The sequence below is a fragment of the Tasmannia lanceolata genome, unplaced genomic scaffold (assembly GCF_043159265.1).
Source record: "Tasmannia lanceolata isolate RefF3 unplaced genomic scaffold, GAP_Taslan_0.1 ptg000013l, whole genome shotgun sequence".
Classification (NCBI taxonomy): domain Eukaryota; kingdom Viridiplantae; phylum Streptophyta; class Magnoliopsida; order Canellales; family Winteraceae; genus Tasmannia; species Tasmannia lanceolata.
Genome location: NW_027518690.1, coordinates 46,756,480 through 46,773,016, shown reverse-complemented (window position 1 = coordinate 46,773,016; position 16,537 = coordinate 46,756,480). Strand labels below are relative to the sequence as shown.

General features: G+C 39.3%; 1 protein-coding gene across 2 annotated transcripts; it reads right to left on the bottom strand.

The window, feature by feature from the left end:
* Positions 1–1,051: 1,051 nt before the first annotated feature.
* On the bottom strand, positions 1,052–7,368 carry LOC143890325 (Pentatricopeptide repeat (PPR) superfamily protein). Of its 2 annotated transcripts, none has more exons than XM_077394963.1 (2): positions 5,650–7,368; positions 1,052–1,355 (listed from the first exon to the last, which is right to left on the bottom strand). In XM_077394963.1, the coding sequence occupies exon 1, from the start codon at positions 7,196–7,198 to the stop codon at positions 5,801–5,803; it is 1,398 nt and encodes a 465-aa protein (XP_077251078.1). In that variant the 5' UTR covers positions 7,199–7,368; the 3' UTR covers positions 1,052–1,355; positions 5,650–5,800. The 2 variants fall into 2 exon arrangements, with proteins under 2 accessions (XP_077251078.1, XP_077251077.1); XM_077394962.1 differs by lacking the exon at positions 1,052–1,355 and adding an exon at positions 1,407–1,740.
* Between the last annotated feature and the right edge of the window lie 9,169 nt (positions 7,369–16,537).

Sequence of the window (16,537 nt, the reverse complement as noted above, 5' to 3'; positions counted from 1 at the left end):
TGGATTTATAATAGCGCTAACATGTAAAATAAGTGAATAATTAATGCATTTTGTTTACCCATATCCAATGGACTCACCCTTGTTGCTGATCTTCCAAGTGCACCCTTGAGTTTAGCATTCCTCGCCTTTTAAATGGCAAACCCTGGAATTTTGTTATTTAAAATAGCTTTCTCTTTCTTTTGGCTGGTTCTTGCAAGGGCACCCTGACTTTAGCATTCCTCGTCTTTTAAATGGCAAACCTTTGATCTTTTACCTTTAACAATTCTGTCTTTTCTTCTGTGTAGTAAACAATTTTTCGGAGCACTTGTCCTGGAAATTCTATAAAATTTGTGTTGCCGTTTCGGGTCTTTAGCTAAAATTCGGAAAAGCGCTTGAGAACGGAGGTTAATTCTCAAGAGATGGTGGTTCGAATCCACCAAGATCCACAAGGGGAATTTTTCTATTTTAAATTTTAAGAGTAGAGACCAAATATTGGGAACTAGATTTCAAAATTTTTAATGAGAATTGCTTATCCCGTTTTGTAAAAAAGATGAGAATGTGAATATTTATCGTCTCAAAAATGTTCATCTCATTATATAAGTATAAAAGAATAAATAACGCTTTCTCCATTATTCAAAGAAAAAAAAAAAACGCCTTCTCCAACTGCTTAAATTTTTGGAGTAACTGGTTGTTTGATATGGTATCAGAGCAAAAGGTTTCGAGTCAAACCCCCTTGAAATCAAAAATCCATATGCAATGGCCAACCAAGAAGTTGGGCCACATGTGTAAGTGTAGGCCAACCCAAGTAAAGAGTGGCCACACATGAGGGGGAGTATTAAAGTAAAGTATAAAAGAACAAATAACGGCTTATCCGACAGCAAAAATCCACATGCAATGGCCAACCCAAAAGTGGGGCCATATGTGCCACGTGTGAGCCAACCCAAAGAAAGAGGGGCCACACATGAGGGGAGAGCGTTAAGGTATAAAAGAATAAATAACGCCATCTCCAACAGCTTAAGCTTTTGGAGCAATTGGTAGTTTAACAATCACATAATAAGCATTTTTATACCAATATGCTATTGTAAATAGATCTAATTACAAATAATTGTTAGATTTCAATCCAACCATGTTCGATACATCAGCCATCTTTTAGTTAACGCATAAAATTTCATGATGCTGTTGGGGTCTCTAAACAGGGGCGTATCATGAATTCCATAGTCTTGGATGCCGTCATGATTGCTGGACTTGTTCAAGGAGATATTCTTGGCAATTCATTTCATTCGGGATGTGTCACGGTGATTCCATTCATAGAATACTTTGCTAAATCAGGTGTTGACTATCACAAAGGCTTTTTTTCCACATGATGGTTTTAGGCCCTGTTCATTTTTAAGATTAGGAGAACCGATGGTCAGTCCAAAACCGATTACTGGACTCAAAGGTAAGAAATTTCCATTGAACAGAAAGATGATGAGAGTACATATTACAAATTTCATTGAAAGGAAACATGTCCAACAAGGGGATTTCAATCTTCATCTGGGAACACATCAAGCATCAGGAAAAGAAATCCCCACAAAGTCCATACGACAACAGAAATATGGAGACATGATGGAGGAGCATTCCATGACATCTGAAAATTTGCCTCTATTCTATTTCTCTACTTGTATTAATCTCCCTTATAGGCAATTCAATGGGCTGTCGGGCCTCGTGTGCATAGTCTTGCCCTTTGTATACCTTGAGATGTGTGAAAAGAGCCCTTCCCAGCTGCACAATGCAATACAAATACACAACTTCTTAGGTAGGGAAGCATGCCATTTTTCCTCGTTGCTCAGTAATAATAATAGAAAATATCATTCATGGGTTTAGGCGGGCCTCATATGCGAAAACTTTGGGTTTGGGTTTAGGATCACTAAGATCATCTCATTATAGTTAGTACTGTCACTGCTGGTGCAAACCTTGAAAAGGGTCAAATCAACGGGAGTGACCCTCCCGTTTTTATTTTCCACACCGAATCCCGTTTTCAAAGTGTTCTCCTTATTGTTGTGACCAGTCCATAGTTCAGTTCATATTTATTGGGTAGTTACAGTAATTTATGGGCAGGTGGACAAGGGTAGATACTGTTGTGATATTTCAGTTTATGGTTCTGTATAACTGTGATAAGGCACCAAGAGGCTTCTCTTCAAAGTAAGATTGGTTCTATTGATTCTACCATTTTATCTAATTGCTTGCTGAAATAATGTTTTTGGAAATTATGGTTCAGTGGACAAGGGTAGTTATTTTTTTTGAAAAGGTGGACCAGGGTAGTTATTGTTGTGATATTTCAGTTTATGGTTCTGTTGTGAGGGTTAGTACTCTTAAAAAGTCATGCCATTGTTTTTTATAATTGTGCTAAGGCACCAAGAAGCTTCCATCAAAGTAAGGTTGGTTCTAATGATTCTACCTTTTTATCTATTTACTTGCTGAAATAAAGCTCTTGAAAATTATGGTTCTTATCAATTTAGTATCATAGCCATTTCTTGGAGGATAGTAGACAGAAGGAAACTCCAACAGTCAGACACCAATGGTAAAAGGTTGCAAGAGACTTGTGGAAGACAAGTTCAACCTATTGAGGAATTATCTGACTTTGATTTGATGGTGGTGACCTAGTAAAATTGGGTTTATAGAGCTCAGCAATTCTTTGAATTTAGTCAGACTCCAGATCACGGGAAACTTGTCCTAAGTCTGTGTTGTTTCCTGGGTTCCCTGAGCCATCAAAAAAGTTTCATGGTTCCTGAATTGACTTGATTTAAAAATATTTTGATATTGAGATTTTTTTATTATTTATTTGATCCGTTTTGTTAACAGCAAAGAGCAGTAACATATGTATAAGATTCCAATGGAGCATTTTAACACCAAAAATTAGTTCTTTTCAGCAAAACTACAAATGTACAAGTAGATTTAGAACCTTGAGACAACAGATTTGTTACATTGTCCTTGTAAAATTTTTAAGTTCTATGTCTCAACTCAAACCTCACGTATAAGACAGTTAGCAACATGGAACCACCTCACAATGCAAATGTAACAGATAGATCCTCACCATAATAATAAAAATAAGGAAAAAAAAAAGAAATAATAGATGCATGAGGTAAGATTATCAAGGAGCATTTACAGACCAAAAAATCTGTCTATTTCAATGAAACAGCAATGTTGAAGAAGATAGAGAAACAAGAGAAAACAAAGTTCCAACCATGTTACTCAAGAATACTTTCAATTTTATAATTTAAACCAATCCTTCAGATACATTATTGATGAGCACTTCAAAGAATGACTTATCAGCCAATCATCAAACTATTTCTGTAATATCAATCCACTAACAAATCAAAATTGACAGACACCACGATTTAAATTCAATTTTTCTTAGGCCCTATTTGTTTTGGAATATGAGAACCGATTTTGAGTCCAAAACTGATTATTGGACTTCAAGAAGTAAAAACAGGATATCAAGAGTGCAACCTTGAAAGTACAAATCCAACAATACCATAAAGGTTTTAAGCTAAAACTCCATAAGATAAATGAACTTGAAGCTTTAAAATCTAAATTCAGAATTGAGAGCGAACCCTTTAATTTATTTGCAGATTGAAGGGAGCTCATGTTCTCACCAAATGTGCCGTTCACAAGATTGTCCCCCATCTTAAAGCATTTACAAGAACCAATTACTTTGAAACTTCCATATTAAAGAGATTAATAGAAAGCAATCAACCTAACCAATCACCACATACATGAAATGAAATGCAAAAAAAAAGAAGAGGATAAGAATATAAAGTAATTGATTAGGTCATCGAGAACCTTTACTAATCTTCATTGTTTTACACAGGAAATTAAGTTAGATCATTAACATCAACAACTAATAACTGGGGAACATATCATTCTTGACCAACAGATCTGTCGCAACAAAATTTTCAGACGCAAGGGCAAGTTTATGCAATTACACTATCCTTGCTGATTGCAAACAAGAAAGCTTCAGCTGATAGTGACTTTTATAGAAGTATTTTCAGGTGTGCATAGGGAATTTACATGATAGCAAGAAGGTATTGGAGACTGAATGGTTTCTATTCTTAACAATTGACTTCTAGTGCTTTTATGCTCCCGAGATTATGGTTCTTGTAGTAGCAACAGAAATTCTAATACCAATACTTCTACTTCTTGAAACAACTATCCGTAGCATGATCCTTGCATTCATCATCATATGTGATTAAATGATCTAATCAAAGCTGCAACTACTTTCAAATGTACCAATAAATGTATTTCCTCCAAATAGTGCATGCCGAATATTCTCTAACCCACCATTCTGTAAAAAGCATCTATGTTTACATGTTTTATACCCTCCTTCATAAATAATAAATCGATGTCTGATAATAGATAATGAATCAAATTTCTTGATAAAACTTTCATGTTTTAGGAGAACCAAATGAGTGTTAAAAAAAAATAAAAATCACAGACAAAGTACAGCTCAGCAGTCAGGCTGCTAGCAGCTGCCTCAGAGTTCCCCCCCATGGCAATTCTCAAGAAATACCCATGTCCACACTGAATCCAATTCACAATTGACAGAGTGAGCAGAATAGAAATATTGATAATGACAACACAATCTCTTCTAAAACCATTGGTGCAATCAAACACCCCTAACAGATATCTCCAATTGCTCCACCCTCTTAGCCAGATCATGCTTCCCACAGTTCTTCAAGCCATCTGTAACCATATCGAAACTCTGCGCCATCGGTATCAGACTCATCTCAGTCATCTCAAACAGATAATTCGCCGCCTCCACAAACCTCCGTCCCCTTCCACACATCCTTATCAACATAGTATTTTACAAGAACAAATTACTTTGAAACTTCCACGTTAAAGTGATAAATAGAAAGCAAACAACCTAACCAATCACCATCTCGGTTGCAATCTTCCACGTACAAATCCAACAATACCATTCAATTTCTCTCTCTCTTTTTTTTGGTTTTGTCTTGTATTGACCATCTCGGTACTCGGGCCTTGCCCCATTTTTAATAAATCATTGCCAGTCCAAAAAAAAAAAAAACTTTTGCTTACTGCAAGAAACATGTCACCTTCAATACTCGGATGATCGGCTGGGGGTGCATATGGTGACAATCACATCATTCATGATGAACTAGTACTTCAACATTCTATGTTCTAAAAATAAATTATTGACTAATTACATATAGAGATTCATTTTAACTCATGCAGGATGCAATGGTTTCAGGTAGCTGTGATGCTGCACTTCTGGCAATTGGTTTTTCCGATAAGGCCCCAACTGATTTTTCTATTATCATAATTTGTTGTCAGGTAGTAATATGTGCTGATACTTCTGCTCCTTGAAACAACTTACCACAGGATGATCCTTGTATCCATCATCATATGTGATTAAATGATCCAAACAAAGCTGCAACTATTTTCAAATGCACTGATATATGTATTTCATCCAAATAGTGCATGTTGAACATTCCCTATCCCACCATTATGTAAAAAGAAATTTATGTTTACATGTTTGTATCCTCGTTTAGAAATAATAATATGAAGTTAAATAATATGTTGTGAATTAAATTTCTTGACAAAACTTCCATGTATTAGGAGAACCAAATGAGTGTAAAAGATAAAATAAATCAAACACAAAGTACAGCTCACCAGTCAGGAAGCAGCTGCCTCAGAGCTCCCCTCAATCGTGATTCTCAAGAAGTACACATGTCCACGCTGAACCCAACTCACAATTGACAGAGTGGGCGGATTAGAAATCTTGGAAATGTGAGTACAATCTCTTCTAAAAGCAATGGCATAATCAAACACCCCTAATAGATATCTCCAATTGTTCTACCCTCTTAGCCAGGTCATGCTTCCCACAATTCTTCAACCCATCAGTAACCATATCAAAACTCTGTGCCATTGGTATCAGATTCATCTCAGTCATCTCAAACAGATAATTTGCAGCCTCCACAAACCTCCCTCCCCTCCCACACATCCTCATCAACATAGTATACACCGGCCTATTCGGCGAATGCCCTTGCACCTTCATATCACTAAAAAAACTAAATGCCTCATCAAACTGCCCCATCCTACAAAGCGATTTCAAAATCGGAGCATATAAACTCGGAAATGGCTTGTGCCCATCCTCAATTGAGTTATGAAAAAGCCTAAATGCCTCATCCATCATACCCACTTTCGAAACCGCAGGGATCATGATCTTATAAGTGTTAATATCAGGACAAAGACCCAATTCAACCACATCCCGAAAAATATCAATGCAGAATTGTACCTCTCCAGATTTACAAATTGCTTCTAATAACGAATTAAACGTCGAAACATCAGGCAAAAACCCTTCTTTACTCATCTTTCTAACTAATCCCTTAGCCGATTCAAGATAACCCGCATTGAGCAAACCCTCAATCAAAAGATCACGACCGCGAACAGGCGGATTAAACCCTTTCCTACTCATCTCCTCTAAAAACTCCTGAGCCTCCTTTAATTTCCCACTAGAACACCACCCATTAACGAGAATTGCGTAGGTCTGTTTATCCGGGACCGCCCCTTTTCTAATCATCCTCCTAATCAAAGCATAAGCCCCTTGAAAATTCTTAACTTCACAAAGCGCGAAAAGCAGTGAATTGTAAACTAGGGTTGTTTGTAAGCAATCAAAATATTTCATCCTGTTAAAAACCTCGACCGCACGATCAACGATCCCACTCTTACCGTATGATTCTATTATAAGGGAGAATGTTTCAGGGGTGAGAGGAAACCCTAGGGTTTTCATTTTCTCTGCAACTTTCCACATGGTTTCCCAATTGCGAGTACGGCCTAGGGTTTTGATCAGTTCTTCAAATTCGATTGTGGTGGGTTCGTAATTGGGTTGGTTTTGGGCCCAATTAAAGAATCTGAAGGATTCTATGCCGGATTTAGGGCAACTACGGAGGACGCGAAAGACGATTTCTGAGGTGGGTTGGATGTGCATTTTTTGGAGGGTTCGTTCTAGGTAGAAATCGCGACGGACTATGTTGGAGATGAGATGGACGGCTGCGAAGTAGTCGTCGCGGGTGGATGGACGGTTGGGATTTGTGGAGGGAGGTGGGGTGAGAGTGGTGAGGGGGCGGAGGAGGGAAGATAGGCGGGGTTGGTTTTGGAGTGTGGTGAAGGTGAGGCGGAGGAGGAGGAGATTGGGAGAGAGGGGGCGGAGACGGAACATTTGATGGGTTGTGTTGGTTCAGGGTTCTCTTTGGTCCTTCGCCAAGCACCGTGTACGCATCTTCAACGGCAGGTGTGGTGATCGGAACCGTACAGTGTTCATCACTTCAGTTTTGGGCTCACGAAGTGATATAGCCCCGGAGAGAGAGAGAGAGAGAGAGTATTGCCGTATGGGCTCCCTTCTCCAGGTTTAGGTTTAGGCCTAATTTCAAATAGACTTGGCAAATGGGCCGGGTTTCACCCGACCGGTATGGGTCCGGGTCGTAGAGGCCAGGTAAAAAATGACCAGGAATTTTACGGGTCACAATTTGGTGAACCCGGGTGGACCTGCAGATCACCCTTTTTTTTTTTTATTCCCACACTATAATAGGATGATCCAAGCTGTCCATGTGATGCACCATAACGTAAATAGGTTGTGTCCAAAAAATCATTTTCATAGGATGATCCTGGCCCTCTGACCTATGGAGGAATTGCATATTATTATTTATGGAAACCTCTATAGATTGGAGGGCTAGGATCATCCTATGAAAATATTTTTGGTGGGTGACCTATCTACGGTGTGTTCCATCACATGGACAGTTTAGATCATCTTATGATGTTGTCAGTACAGTAATCTCTGAAAATTATGGGACTATAAGGGCTTACACCATATAAATTCTCGAACATTTGGGTTTTTACAGTTTGGGCCACGCCAGGTCAAATTTTCAACTGGTCATAATTTAATGACCCGGACCCGTAAATTATGAGCCGGCCGGATGGACCCGTGGGTCCGGGTCACTTTTTGCCAGGTCTAATTTCAAAGTTCAGTTTGGTTCCGTTGGTTAGGGTTGTAGCTACGTCATATATCATGAGTTCTACTTATACCGTGTCAGCCGTATGTGCATATATTTTTCAAACAGAATACATGGAGGCTCACATTGTTCAAAGATCCAGCCCCACTGCAAATAGGTTGGGCCCCAATGTAAATAGGTCGGGCCCAAAATATCATCTCCACAGGATGATCCTAACCCTCCAATTTTTATAGGGATGGTCTCTCTATCTCTCCTCTTGAAGACTTAAGGCTCTTTATAAAAATTCACAGTCAACCAGCCAGTGTCATTTTCTAATATATTCAAGGGATTTTTGCTCATTAGTCCATGGCAAAATAATTGCTTATTAGTCCCTAAGAAAAGCATATTATGGGAGCAGTCCTACTCTTAGAAAATATGTGCTAAAAGGTCCCTAAAGCTCACCTGTGTCAATTTTCTCCGTTAAAAATTTTAAAATGTCAAGTTTACCCCCAACCCTTTTAATTCGTTTTAGCATATTTTGATTTCCCTTCCAATATTTTTGGAAAGAAACTAGGAAATAAGGAAAAATATTATCCCTTTCAATATTGTGGTAAAAAAAAGGGGAAATGATATTTACGCCCCTTTCATCACCAGGGACAACCATTTGCCAGTGTACTTTGCAATCAAAGCCACTGGATTTTTTTGACATAAAGTACTTCATCTCCCTTTTTGCCATTGATACACTGACGTTGGGTGTCCCTGGTGATCAAAAGGGGCGTAAATATCACTTCCAAAAAAAATTCCTTCAACAAAAAAAAAACATTTAGGAATTAAATAAATTGAAAATCCCCCTAAAAAATTAAATATGGGAGGTTTGAGTTATCTTTTCTTCATGGATAAATAAAGCAAGAAATTTTAGGAATATTTTTAGTTTCAAACTTTTCCAAGAAATTCCTACCTTGGTTGGATTGCATGAAAATATCTTTGATGGAAAATTTACTTCTAAGGAAATCTGACCCCACGAGGCGATTCCTTCCATCCGATCCAAGCAACTAATCTCCATCTCATTGATTGCCCAAGTTTTTTGGGTGATGATATTTTCACCCCGTTGCATTACTTGCACGCACTCCTTATAACGTGATTTGACATAAAGTTGCCCACTTTTCACGTTAAATCAAGCAAAATGGGGAGCGTGCATGTAATATAGGGGGAGTGAAAATGTCATCTCCCAATTTTTTTCATTCAACGAAGAGGGGAATTATGTCTAATTAATTTAGAGGGATAACGTCATAAACCGAAAGTCCTTAACCAAAAAATTTGAATAGGGTAGGTTTACCTTAGCTTTTTTTTACGTGTAAGAAATAAGAAATTTTAGATTTTATTTTCCTTTCCGGACTTTTCCAATAAATTCCTACAATCCAATGGGGCCTAAGTGGAAAGAATTTTGTAAGATGCATTTTTATTTTTATTTTGGTTCCATTTCAAAAAAAAATATGACAGATCAATTTGGATGTTTTTCTAAGGATTTTACAAGATTTTTTACTAGAATATTGGAAGAGATACTATTTTTTCTTATTTCCTATTTTTCCCCGAAAATATTGGAAGAGAAATCAAAATACGCTAAACCAGATTAAAGGGGTTGGGGGTAAATTTGCCATTTTATAATTTTTAACGGAGAATATTGAGTAGGTGAGTTTTAGGGACCTAGCAAATATTTTCTAAAAGTATTACTGCTCGGATAATATGCTTTTCTAGGGACTAATAAGCAATTATTTCCCCCACTAATCAGCAAAAATCCCAACATTAAAAGATCAGCCAACATTATGGTGAATACTGAATAGGTGGGTGGAAAGCACGAACAAAACTCGGCTTCAGAATGGAGCCTCCTGATCCAGGCAAAACCCCCTCCCCCAAGGGATTTGAAGGCGAAGCAAGGCCGATTCAAAATACCCCAACTGAAAACTTTCATAACTTCGTGGGCGATCTTCACGAAACCTTTCTGAAGACAAAAGCCCTTCAGAAGGATGGTTCTCCAACCCCTAAAATCTGCAAGGAAGACAGGATCCTCTCTTCCCCTGCTCCCAGATTTTCTGAAAAATCAGATTCTCCCCAAAAGATTCCTTCATCGCATAGGTTCCCTTGGCACTCCTCGACGCCCTTTTCCGCAATATCCGATGGATCCCCCCTTCTCCATAGCCTTAATCTCGAAATCAGTCTCTTGGAACCTATGTCTGAATCCCATGTTCAAAAAGGAACTCGAAATCACAAAATCTTTTCAAAACCTGCCAAACCCGCTAGTGCCGTTTCACCAGCCAAGAAACCCTCTCCCATCAGGAGCAAAACCTATGCTCAGAATGATTCTCTCACCACGGAGGAATTTTCCCCCCCTCCAGCTCCCCTTGTTAACCATTTTTTTCCTCTTTCAACTCCTGGGTCAGATCCTTTGCCTAAAAACTCACCCCAAATCATCCCCACCCCCTCAATCCAGCTAGAAAATTTCCCACCCCTTGTCACTGGAATCCAAATTTCTAATTCCCCACCTCAGTCTGCCATTAACATCCCCGCCCCGCCACTCCTCCCCACCCCGCCCTCTGAACCTAATGGAAACCCCTGGAAAAATCTTTTCATCAAAGCAAAGCCTTCAGCATCAACCAATCTGAGAAGAGCCTTTCCAAAAGAGCCTGGACTCACCAAGTCCTCCTTCGATTTCTCCATGGAAGAAGTCAGCATTGGCAGTAACAAATGGAACCACTGCCTCGTCGGATTCTTCCTGGGAAGAAGGCCATTTGTACAGCATCTTCAAGAAAACCTGCAAAGGAAATGGAACCTTAAGGGTAACATACAGATCTCCACCCTAAGAAATGGCTTCTTTCTCTTCCGGTTTAGCTGCGGGGAAGATTGCGATCAAATTTTCGAAATAGGAGGACACACTTATGCCAGTAGACCCCTCATCCTCCGTCGATGGTCTCCAGGGCTACCTCTCGAACAACCTGAACTATCTACTGTTCCTATTTGGGTAAAAATGCCTGGCCTCCCCTTACAGTACTGGAACAATGAAGGTATTAGTAAAATTGGCAGCGTGATTGGAAATCCCCTCTACATGGATTCCAAAACAGTGGATGAAACCAGGTTAAATTTTGCAAGGATTTGCGTAGAAATCGAAGCTGGGGACCCTCTCCCAGATTCTATAGAAATACATTCTCCCTTTGGAGTCTCAACCCAGTCATTTGAATACGAATGGAAACCCCAGTCTTGCAATCTCTGCAAGATTTTCAACCACTCAACTAAAAAATGCCCTGTTTCAGCAAAGACCAATCCCAAACCTGCCCAGGAATGGAGACCCATTTCTCGAAAAGAACCCCCTAAAGCTCCCTCTGCCCCTTCCTCTGACCCTGATCTTAACCAGGATACTTCTACCCCCGCCTCTTCCCCTAAACCCCAGGTCCTTGGGTCTTGATGGTCCCAGCTCCTCTGACCCTCTTTCTTTCCCAGGCCCCTTAACTGATCCAATCGAAAATACCCTCCCTCCTTCTGACTCTGAGCTGAAGGACACCCACCCCGAATCCTCTGATCTCCCTTCCTCCCCCCATGTTGATCACACAAGATCAGCCCAAAACTCCCCCCTGCAAAATTCTCATGATTAAGCTTGGGACCTGGAACATAAGAGGGCTTGGTACCAAAAATAAGAGAAAGGACATAAGAGATATTATCCGTAAAGAAAAGCTCCCATTTCTCAGCATCCTTGAAACTCATGCTCCTATCCACAAAATCCATGAATACATGTCAGAAATGTGCAGTGGTTGGAATATTTCAACTAATTATAACAGCTCTGATAGAGGCAGAATTTGGATCATTTGGAACCCAAATTTGGTGCAGGTAAGAATCATCCAGGAAGCAAATCAGTTTATGCACTGTGAGGTTAGATTTCTTCAAACCAATATCACCCTCCTTGTTACCTCTGTCTATGCTCTAAACAGAGGAACCGAAAGGAGAGTTCTGTGGAATCATCTATCTCTCATTGCTAGAAGTGTCTCCCTCCCATGGATCATTATGGGAGACTTCAATATCATAAGATTCGCCTCTGAATTCTTGGGGGGAACTGGTCCCTCGGCTCGTGATATGGACGACTTCAACTCCTGGATTGATGAATGCTCCGTCTCTGATCTTCGATCCTTTGGGCAAACTCTTTCTTGGAATAACAAATCGAATGAGAATAATTGGAAGTTTAGAAGGCTAGATAGAGTCCTTGTTAACGAAGAATGGCTTTACCAATACCCCTCCTCCTTCGCATCTTACCTTCACCCTGGGCTATCTGATCACACCCCTATTACTATCCAGTTAAACCAATCCCCTCAAATCCCTAAACCTCCTTTCAAATTCTTCTCCATGTGGCTTGAAGACCTCTCTGTGTTTGAAGTCGTGGAGAGAGCATGGAACATAGAGATCGATGGATCGCCTCTATTCATTGTAGTCAAAAAGCTCAAAGAAGTGAAAGAAAGTCTAAAAATCTGGAATCGTGAAAATTTTGGCAGAATAGACATTGAAGCTCCTCGGTTGAGACTGCTCCTTGAATCCATTCAAGAAAAGATTGCATCTTCCCTTTCAGATCCGACGTTGAGAGATGAAGAAGTCCGGATCAAAGATGAATACATTAGGACTGCTCGAAAGGAGGAGGCTTTCTACAGGCAGAAATCTCGATCCCAGTGGCTGAGCCTTGGGGACTCGAACACTGCTTTCTTCCATGCGGCCTTGAAAGCCCGAAAAAACCAAAACTGCATACAAGGCACTGTTACTTCTGACGGGTCCATTTCAACTAATCCCGAGAAGATAGCAGCAACTATGGTTGAGTTCTTCTCTTCTCTTCTCAACAAGGAGGAATCATCCCAGCCAGTCCATCCAAGCAGCATCCCCGAACCGACCAGATTTCTTTCGGAAGCTGACTCTCAGTGGCTAACCAGGAAATTTTCTGCTGACGAAATCTGGGATGTCATCCAAAGCTCCGATGGGAACAAGTCTCCTGGCCCTGATGGATTCAATGGGTGCTTCTTCCAAGCTTTCTGGTACTTAATTGGGCCTGACATTGTTAAAGCAATCCAATTCTTCTTCCAAAAAGGTAAAATCTTACCTCAACTAAATGCCACCTTTCTAGCTCTCTTGCCCAAAACCCCTGATGCGAGCTCCCCAGAGAAATACAGGCCCATATCTCTCTGCAATTTCTTGTACAAAGTCATCACTAAACTCCTGGCAAATAGACTTAAACCCATTATGGATAGCCTCATTAGCCCTTTCCAGTCAGCATTAATTAAAGGTAGGAGTATCCATGATAACATTCTCCTAGCTCATGATTTATGTCATAATTTCCACAGAAAAAACCCGAAAAAAGCAATGTGTCTTAAATTAGACCTCAAAAAAGCTTTTGATAGTGTCAACAGATCCACCCTGATTTCCTTCATGCGAAAAATGGGCTTCCCAGAAATATGGTGTCGGTGGGTGCATGAATGCATATCTACTCCCTCCTTTTCTGTCCTAGTCAATGGGTCTCCTCGGGGATTCTTTCGGTCTTCAAATGGCCTCAGGCAGGGTGATCCCTTATCCCCCCTGCTCTTCAGTTTTGTAATGGAAATGTTATCCTGTCTTCTATCCTCCTTCCAAGCCCAAGGCCTAATGTAGACACCCCATTTTGACTAAGCCCTAAACCTTCCCGGCTCGTGCCAAATCCATCAGAATCTCAGCATTAGGGACCCAAACTTCACCCTAGGCTGGATGAGGGTCTTTTCTAACCCCCTGCAAATTTTCATCGAGATTGGAGCTCGTTTGCCCGGTAAATGGACCGAAATAGTGTATGTAATGCAAATGAGGGGGTGGCCCACTAGGTTTTTCATTTTACCCCAAAATCCGTGTATTTGAAGGAAAATTCCAGTCATCCAAAGACCCTAAGCACCCATGACCATATTTTTGAGAACCTTATGATCCCAGAAATACCCCTGTAAAATTTCAAAAAATTCCGCCGAGAAAATTTGCAAAGGACAAAGCAAGTTAGTGCAGTTATCAAGTATAGGGGGTGCATTATCCCAGAGGAGTCGCGCATTTGTGCGCCCATCAATGTTGGTGCCAATATCAACTTCATTTTTTTTCCTATAAATACTCACTTAAGCTCATTTTTAAAAGGATCTTAACTTTTCTTAATTTTTTTTTTAAGAGATAAGCTCTGAGGAGAGAGAAGACGAATCTCGTCCAAACCCAACTCCCTTCTCCTTCTCCGATCTCCTTTTCTCCTGCCAATCCACCTCCTCCGGCGAGCGTAAAATCCGGCCGATCCTTATGAAATCCGGTAGATCTCCATGTTTCGGCTGACTATCTCTCTCAATCTCTCCAAGCTTCGGTCAGCCAGATCTACAGGAACTCGGGCAAGATCTTGTGAGTTCTTGTTCATTTTTTTTTCGATTAACCCTCTCTTCATCTTCTCCGGCAACACCCTAGCTCCGGCCGGTCATCGTCAGACGCATTTCCTTCAGTTTCTCTCTCTATTTTTGTTTTTTTTCCATCGGATCTCATCCAAACTCCGACAAGATTGTCGATCCGAGGAGATTCTGGCCGGAATCAGATCATCTCTTACCTTCTGCAAGTTTTCAATAAGCTTTTCATTTTGTTTACTAGTTCAAACCAAAAGAAAGAGAGATATCCCCCAAATTTTTTTTTTCTTCTCACCTCAAACTGTAATTTCGGCCATTCATTTTTTTTTTCTTTCGATCATTCTCCGGTAGGTAGACTTTTCTGATTTTTCTTTCTTATTCTCACTGTTTCTCTTGTCCTCTTGAATGAAACTTTAGCTAAGCTTTTGAATCTTAGATCCATCGCTATTTCATCTCCATTAGCAACCCTAACCTTTTCCTTAGCTTCTAAACCCTATTTCTTCATTTTTACTCGGAGGATTACACGATTTTTGTGGTGGATTATTATTCTGTAATAATCAAATTGAAGAGAATTAACGAGGGAAAAGAGAAGGGGAATTGCAGTGATTAGAGAAACTAGAGAGGAAAAGCTTTCCTCTCCAGTTGATTTGTCGGATATTCAATAGATCTACCTCTCATAGTCATCAATACCTTCAGCAGGTTTGTCTTTAATGCTTATCATCCTTAATTTTCATTAAAACCTAATGGATTACTGGTTATTTCAATTTATTGTTGGAATTTCTATACATGCATGCTTCTATTATCTCCTTTCCTTTAAAAAGTCTTGAAAGAAGATTCAAATTTAGCTTTTATTGTCTCTGAATTGAAAACTTGATCTGTTTCTGCATTTGAAGTTCTTTGTGTTAGTACAATGGTCTTCTCTGCTTCAGTTAAATCAGTGGATGGGTTTATTTGAAAGTTAGGATATCTGCTATAAGCCTGGGTTATCATTTGCACTTAAAATCTATTGCATGCTTGATCTTTTAAGTTCCTGTGATCTAAAAAAACAGCAGTCATGTCTTATATATATGTTATGTAAGTCAGTTCTATTGATTTAATGGTCACATGTTTAGCTTATTTTCTTTATTTAGAAAAATGAGTTCTAATGATATTATATGACATGATAGCTAAATTATGATATTGTCTGAGTTGTTAAAGTAAAAAAAAAAAATGCTTGTCTTGATATGCTTATCAAGTCATAAGGACTTGGTTTTTGATCTAAGTACACAGATTTTTACTTGAATTTGTATCTTTGAATGGTGCAAGATTGGGAACATAATAGTATTTTCATTATCTCCTCTTAATTCAATGATGGTTTTCCTGCTTCAATCCCCACTGTGTAACAATTTTTTCTATTGTTTCAGCCTTGTTATTACACCGTAATACAGCCCTTGTTTATGTATAAGATCAACCCATGAACTTACCTTTGTTTGTGTGCAAGATCAACCCAGCAATCAGCCCTTGTTTGTTCACCAAATCAGCCCTGTTTTGAGCATAGTTCAGTTCGTTTCAGCCCCATTTTTTTTATATATAGTTTAATCCGTCTTAGTCCAGTTTTAATACAAAATCTATCCACATTTTGGCCCCACTGTTGGCACAAATCTGATTATATTTCACTCCCACATTTTTTACATTTTCTGCCTAAGTTGATGCCCTATTAGATATTAAAATTTGTACAAATTGAAAGTATCATTTAATATATTTAACCTGCGGCATATTTAATACTTGTCTTTTATACTAATCTTTAAGTTAGATTTTGAAGACGGTGATAAATAGAATGCTCAGGTGAGAATATCTTGAGGCTTATAATACTTGTTTATTTATTTAAATAAACTGTTTTAGGAAAGAAGGAGATCAGATGACTACTCTATTCGATATCATCGACATGAGTACTGTCTGATCTCAAGGCGGGATTAGAAATATTATCATGTGTATATGATATCAGATGATTACTTTGGCATCATCTGATTTCATTGGGGTCCCCGTATTGGGGTTTGTGGTTGGTTTAGAAGTGTTTGATATTGTTTGTTTTTACTTTATTAGGCTATCCAGCGGCTGGTCTGGACTAATTAATGATGTTTATCATTTTATGATTGCTTTAGATTGTGTATTGTTTTT

Coding starts and splice junctions, on each gene's coding strand:
- LOC143890325 (XM_077394963.1), bottom strand. CDS start 7,198: ATGTTCCGTCTCCGCCCCCTCTCTCCCAATCTCCTCCTCCTCCGCCTC.